At 37.1% G+C, this 6821-nt stretch overlaps 1 protein-coding gene across 1 annotated transcript; it reads left to right on the top strand.

Moving 5' to 3' along the window:
* The first annotated feature begins 229 nt into the window (after nucleotides 1-229).
* On the top strand, nucleotides 230-5939 carry LOC311263830 (monocyte chemotactic protein 1B-like). The gene is made up of 4 exons (XM_084364158.1): nucleotides 230-297; nucleotides 1493-2522; nucleotides 5033-5150; nucleotides 5236-5939. The coding sequence occupies exons 2-4, from the start codon at nucleotides 2456-2458 to the stop codon at nucleotides 5348-5350; spliced, it is 300 nt and encodes a 99-aa protein (XP_084220284.1). The 5' UTR covers nucleotides 230-297; nucleotides 1493-2455; the 3' UTR covers nucleotides 5351-5939.
* Nucleotides 5940-6821: the final 882 nt, after the last annotated feature.

Raw genomic sequence — 6821 nt, 5'->3', positions numbered from 1 at the left:
TCCAAGATATACTTAACAAAATTATACTTAAGTATACTTGGCTTATACTGACAGGCATACAGAAAAGTCTAAGTATATTTGGCCTATACTTGTACTTAATCTTTTGATCGAGATATACTAATTCAAATAGCAACGTTTTCATCTTTGCCGTCCAATCAGCGCATTGCGCTCAGCTCCGCCTCTTTGATCTCCACCATTCACGGCGCTTCATTCTGGTCACGTTGCTGTTGAATGACATTGACTCGCTAACGTCTCCATCACGAAGCAAAGTAAGCGCAAGCCGACTTCTGATTAACAGTAAGTACATTCAGTGTTTTTATTTTCTGATCGAATGGTCATACATATTATACTTCCATTTGTCACACCGGCTAATTTTATGATTTCGTTGGCGAGTCATGACGTGATTAAGCAACTTCAGTCATCGTAGCTAGCCAGATAACCAACGTTAACGTTAGCTAACGTCAGTCTCACAGCTACTGTAACTGTAAGTTAACCTATTATTACTGCTCTTGGTAGCGGCAGCGTTACGCCTGTGTGTATGTGCTTCAGTAGCACAGTGTAATAATATTACATGATGAAGAGACGCAGTGTGCGTGTGTGCGTAGTGTGTGTGTAGTAAAGCGAGCGGCAGGTGAGGTTGGAGCAGACATTAGCAGAGCAGAGGAAGAGGTTAGCCGTGCATGTACAGTTCAGTATGTGGCCAAATAAACGCACAAGCTTCTCCAGACCACGTAACGTCTCTCCTATTGTTTTACCACCTGCTGTCTGGCAGCAAAGTGAAGTGAAGGGTGTTAGCCCTGAAGCTAACCGGCTTCAGCCCAGGAGGAAAACGTACTCCCCTGCGCTCTCCCACTACAGTCTGTGAGCCGAACAGGAAAGGTTACTGTAACACATGTTTACCTGTTCACGTTCAGTGTTCAGTTGTTTTGCTTAGTACACTTGTACAGTCTACTGATTTAGCCTACTGTACATGTTAACCGGTCGTCTAGCTGCTTAGTTTATTATTTTAATTTAAACTACTTCCATGAAATAACGGACCTTATCAGCCAACCTGAAGCTTACGTATGAACGCTGTTCATGTCTGCAGATACAGTACAGTATAGTCATGTCAGTACAGTATCTGAATGCAAAAACGACAAGTTAACGTGACCTCCATTGATCCTACACCAGTAACTTGCAGCTCAAGAGTCAAAAGTAAAGGAAAAGATTGATTGATTAATTGATAAATAAAATCAAAATAAATAAATGTATACATGATATGCACCTCACTGATAGATATGATCACGGTTGGATAATTGCACAGGACAAGTGACCACATCTTTGTAATATAAAGATAAAATGCTGTGTAGCATTAATAAAAATATATAGCCTGTAAATGTGGTAATTGCACAGAGACTGGAATTTCACAGGACCTACACACTTGTTCAGCACACTATGTTTATGCTGTGATTCATAGTTGTAACCACTGTTATTATTTCCATGTTGTCTTCAGATGAGCACTAAACCAAAGAGCCACAAAGCAATGGGAGTAGGGGAGGTGGATGGTGAGACTGAGGACATTCGCCAGCTCTGGGGTTTGGCCTGCTGGAGGAGGCAACAGACCAGCCCCGAGGCAGCGCAAATAGCATGATCCATAGGCCTGCTCCATCCTCTGTGAGGACCCCCAGCCCTGCTCCATCCTCTGATTGTGATTTGAGTTGAAATAGTACACTTATAAGTATACTATTAGTACATTGATTAGTATACTTACTAGATAAAGTATACTTGGGAAATATACTTGAACTTTACTTAAGTTTACTTGATAAAATAAACTTGAAGTATACTTTTTTTTAATTTATTTATTTTTTTATTTAGACGGGACAATGCATATTGATGAACATTACATATGAAATGCAACGTAAATACACCGGATTTAGTAAAGATGCTAATTTCCATCCGTAGTCCCCGGACATTAAGCAGCACTGGCAAGTATATTTCTTTTCGTAAGGGTATTTATGGTCAACCACACAGGTTTGCACTCAGTTACTGCAGAATGCTACTTCACTCACAATGGTGAATTTAACATTAAAAAAGGGTCGGCAAAAAATACTTCATGAGACAGTAGCTGTGACGTGTAGGAGGTGACACAGACACATCTGAAAGTACAGAGGTTTTGATCACAAGCACACGAGCTTAAAGGATTGTGAGATTGTACTTCCTCATTTCGATAGCTGATCACTGTCAGTGACTAAGTGGAACTGAGAGGAACGAAAAAAACACACAAATAGCCCACATAAAATCCCCCATAGGTCAGAAATGACACGTCATTTTACACGTCGGACGTCTGGATTTTCCACGCATCTCCTGAACTGTATAAATGTGTCTGCCGATGGAGAACAAGTTCACACAGCAGAGAGAACAGACTGATACAGCTCAACTTAAACTTTGACCTACTGCTACACACAAAGACTTCAGGATGGCTGCTCCTCGTCTCGCTCTGGCCGTGTTTGTGCTGATGCTGGCTGTCATCACTGTGACTGAAGGTAAGATAGAGCTTGATGATGATATATTCAATCGATGTGTGAGAGAGGTGAAAAAAGTGTTTTGTAAAATGGATCAATGGTTATAGAGAGTTAACCGGCCAGCTGTAAAACAGTTTGGTAACACTTTATAATAACGATCATTGGTAAGTCCTTTATAAGACATTAGTTAATCATGAACAAAACATTAATAAACTTTTGCAAATGATAAGTTAATACTAAATTAACATATCACAACTATGTTGTAAGCCATCTGCAAATGACTTGTTAACCATGGAATATTCAATAATATTATAATAACGATCATTAGTAAGTCCTTTTAGGGGGATGCAAAAGCACTTGTATAAATGTATTACTGAATCATCTGTAAGTCATTTACATGAGTTATAAAAGATGAAGAACAGGCCTCTTTCATTACATAACAAATCATTAGGTAAACATTTACTAATGATTATTTCATGAATATTTCATAATTAACTAATCAGTTGTAGATGACTTGCAACATATTTGTGATATGTTAACAGCATTCATTAATAATAATTTCTTATAATCACTCACAAGTCATTCATAATATATCAACAAATCATTAAGTAATCATTTACTAATGATTTGTTCATGAATATTCAATGGTTAACAAGTCATTTGCAGATGACTAACAGCATAGTTGTGATATGTTAATTTAGTATTAACTAATCATTTACAAAGGTTTATTAATGTTTTGTTCATCATTAACTAATGTCTAATAAAGGACTTACTAATGGCCGTTATTATAAAGTGTTACCAACAGTTTTAGATACAGCATTGTAAAAGATACTCAAAAAGTCATAATTGAATAAAAGTAAAGAGATCGTGTTAAAATATTACTCTGGTAAAGCTGAAAGTCCACCATGCTAAGAGTACTTGAGACAAAGTCTTAAAGTATCGGATATTATTAAGAATGAGAAGCAATTTTCCAGCAACAAATGTATAAAAGTGTAAGTAATTTATTAGAAAAATGTGGTTGTTAACAAGTGTCTAAATGAGACTACAGAGCTTGTCGGGGACATTGGGACAATGTCATCACAGCGAGCACAGAGACTCATCTACTCACTAGTCCGTCTTTACAGGCCGACTTTAGTTACAAACTATAGTCTGACTCAACAACTTTTAGATTAGTAGATTAGATTCAATTTATAGAAAACGTTATTAGTAATTATGTCGTAAGACACTTAGCCGTGGTGACGTTTAAGTTAAGACCGTAGCATAGTCTGTTGATAGCCTAACATAGCTTTTTACTGCTAGTGATTTAATTTAGGCTTTGAAAATCAAAACAGTGGTGTTCATCTGTGAAGATTACCTCGCTAAACAAAATGTCTAAGTATCATAAACTTGTGTTTACCACAGAGCTTATTTTCAGCGATAATCCAATATCCAACCAGGGTGATGCTAACTTAACCTACACAATTATCCATACATCCCTACATCACTCTGTAGCCATCATTAATAAATGCTTGATTTATAGTTAACAAACTTTGGTTAATAGTTATTTGACTGTCAACAAACAATGAAATGCTTTATAAACCAATTATTCAGCAGTTGTAAAGGTTTATAAAGATCAGTTGCAATTTTAAAATGACCATCCAGAAAATGTGTATAGATGAACTACACAGTATTTATTAACCATTTACAAAGTATTAGAAACATCAGTCTGAACTTTACAATAAACAATTGCTTAATAAATGTTTTTTAAAGTATTTCATTTTTTGTTAACAGTCAAATAACTATTAACCAAAGTTTTATTAACTATAACCATTTATTAATGATGGCCCTTTGGCCCTGATATGGCACGCTATCTGCAAAGTCACTAGAAACTAAAGTTGTCAAATAAATGTGGTGGAGTACAATATTTGCCTCCAAAACGAGCAGGAGTGGAGTATAAAGTTGCAGAAAATGGCAAATCACCAGCCTCCATTAAAAATGACTTGTGGCCGGATGCCTTGTCACCACCAATCTGAACTCACTCTGGCTTCATTTCCAGCTCTGATAAACTGACTGTACACTGTACACCTGCCCAGCACCAAAACACAGTGGGACAGAGTTAAAACAGATGGAAATATTGAACGTAGACTCATTGTATAGCCGTAAACCTGACTCAAATGAATGCCAGTGTTGCTCCTTGTTAACTGGGTGTGTAAATATCCAACCGTTTGCCAACAAATCAGCCATCACAACATTATAAAAAAAATAATTAATGCATCTTTGAATATTTATAAACACTGATAGATCCTGCATCAAGCGTTAACATTGTTCCAATCAATAAAATATTTAAAATGTTGAACAGCTTACTTTCTTTAATTGAACCAGTCCTTCAATCTCAACAGCAGAGTGAGAGCTTGTTTCCATTTCACAATGGAACAATATCAGACCTCGCCTCATGCAGGTCCGCAGGAAATTAAAAAAAGGGAACAAGGAGATGGCGTCTATAAGTCTGTGTGTTTGTTGTAGGTTGTTCATTCGTCCATGTTTGTTTGCAGGCATGCGTGGTGCTGGACCAAAGAAATGCTGCCAAAGTTTCAATGAGAAGCCGGTGCACAAAAGCAGAGTGGTGAGCTACCACAAGACCAGCCAGCGCTGCCCTATCCCTGCCATCTTGTAAGTACACTTAGAGCTTAGAGAGCTATAGCATAACATATCTGTATACATGAATGCACTGAGTGTCTTGTTTATGTGTGCTCAGGTTCAAGACAGTGGCAGGTCGTCAGCTGTGCGCCAGACCCTCTGCCACTTGGGTGAAGGACCTCATCAGCTACCTGGATGGCAAAGCTGTCCCAGGAGAGACATCTAACCTGTAACCGTGGCAACAATATTCCAGAGCCTGCAAAAGAGGAAATCTGGTGAATGATGGTGTGATGCTGCAACTTTGACTACATATATGTCACTATCGCCATCATAAGGTCTGCACGGGGCAATCATAAGCAAAATATATACCAGTAAGACATATACTTACACTATATTTTTAATGATTTTTTTTTAAAAAAAGTTATCATTCCTTTAATACTGACATTTACACCATTTTTTGTTTTGTTTTTTTTTACATTTTCTACATGTCTGATTTAATTTTCACATATGGAAAAATACATTTTTGTCCGACCGTAAGCACTGTGAACTGTGTCATTTTGAATTAACTCAACAAAAAAAAAGACAAAATGCCTCCCAACTCCACTTCTTCAGTCTTCAGTAGAGTATAAGCTAGTTAACCTTGCTATTTAATCCACTGTGAGTTCTTTGTCTTGTTCTTTATAAAGTGATGTTTTTTTCTATTATCAGTCATGTTCTGAACTCTGTTACTTGTACAGACTGGTAACACAACTTGACAAAAATATTTATTTCTGTATGCTTATGCTACTAATTTGATTCTATTGAATTAAAGGAAGAAAAAAAACAAAAGTTTGGCTCTGTGGTTCTCTCTTTTTTATGTCATGTGTATAGTTTCTACATATCCTGGTATTTATTTAATAACCTTTTCAATATCACACTGTAGAGACATAAAAATAAATACCAGCCACTGCAAATTAGCTTGAATCACAACTTTTATCATGCTTCATATTTATTTTGGTGGACTTTAGTGGAGTCTGATTAAAGTCCCCTCCAAGTATTGTATATCCATCTTCAAGTGCCCCCAGAAGCCTATTTATTTTGTGAAAAAAATCAGGATCCTCCTCATTAGGGGCAGAGATATTGCACAGGTTAATTTTCTTTCCATTAATTACTGATTCAATACAGACAACCCTCCCTTCTTCATCCTTGTGTTCCTTTAGCAAAACAAACTTCAATTTCTTATGCACAAGTATAGCAACACCTCTTTTCTTACTATCAAATGAGCTATGGTAGACATGGCCCACCCAGCCCTTTTTGAGTTTCATTGCCTCCAAGTTCTTCAGTCTCTTGTAGAAGCACCACGTCTGCCTGTCTTGATTTCAGGTAGAGCAGACACTTTTTCAACTTAGTGGGATTCTGTGTCCCATTTATATTCCAGGAAATAACTCTAATATGACTATTACTGTTCCCCTGTATATTCACAGACATTATGCTCCATCATGGCATGTTGCCCCCACCCACATGTAAGGACAAGGAAAGGATAAGAAAAGGAAAATAATAATAATAACCTATATTCAAAAAGGGTCGGCAAAAAATACTTCATGAGACAGTAGCTGTGACGTGTAGGAGGTGACACAGACATAACTGAAAGTACAGAGGTTTTGATCACAAGCACACGAGCAAAGTGAAGTTTAGAGGAAACCACGTTTGGATTGTAAGATTGTA

The sequence above is a fragment of the Pagrus pagrus genome (genome assembly GCF_965226575.1).
Source record: "Pagrus pagrus genome assembly, chromosome: 10".
Taxonomy (NCBI): Eukaryota; Metazoa; Chordata; class Actinopteri; order Spariformes; family Sparidae; genus Pagrus; species Pagrus pagrus.
The sequence above is the reverse complement of the archived record's forward strand: the minus strand, read 5'-3'. Positions and strand labels throughout refer to the sequence as shown.

Coding starts and splice junctions, on each gene's coding strand:
- LOC311263830 (XM_084364158.1), top strand. CDS start 2,456: ATGGCTGCTCCTCGTCTCGCTCTGGCCGTGTTTGTGCTGATGCTGGCT. Junction 2,523..5,032: donor TGTCATCACTGTGACTGAAG/GTAAGATAGAGC, acceptor GTTTGTTTGCAG/GCATGCGTGGTGCTGGACCA. Junction 5,151..5,235: donor TGCCCTATCCCTGCCATCTT/GTAAGTACACTT, acceptor ATGTGTGCTCAG/GTTCAAGACAGTGGCAGGTC.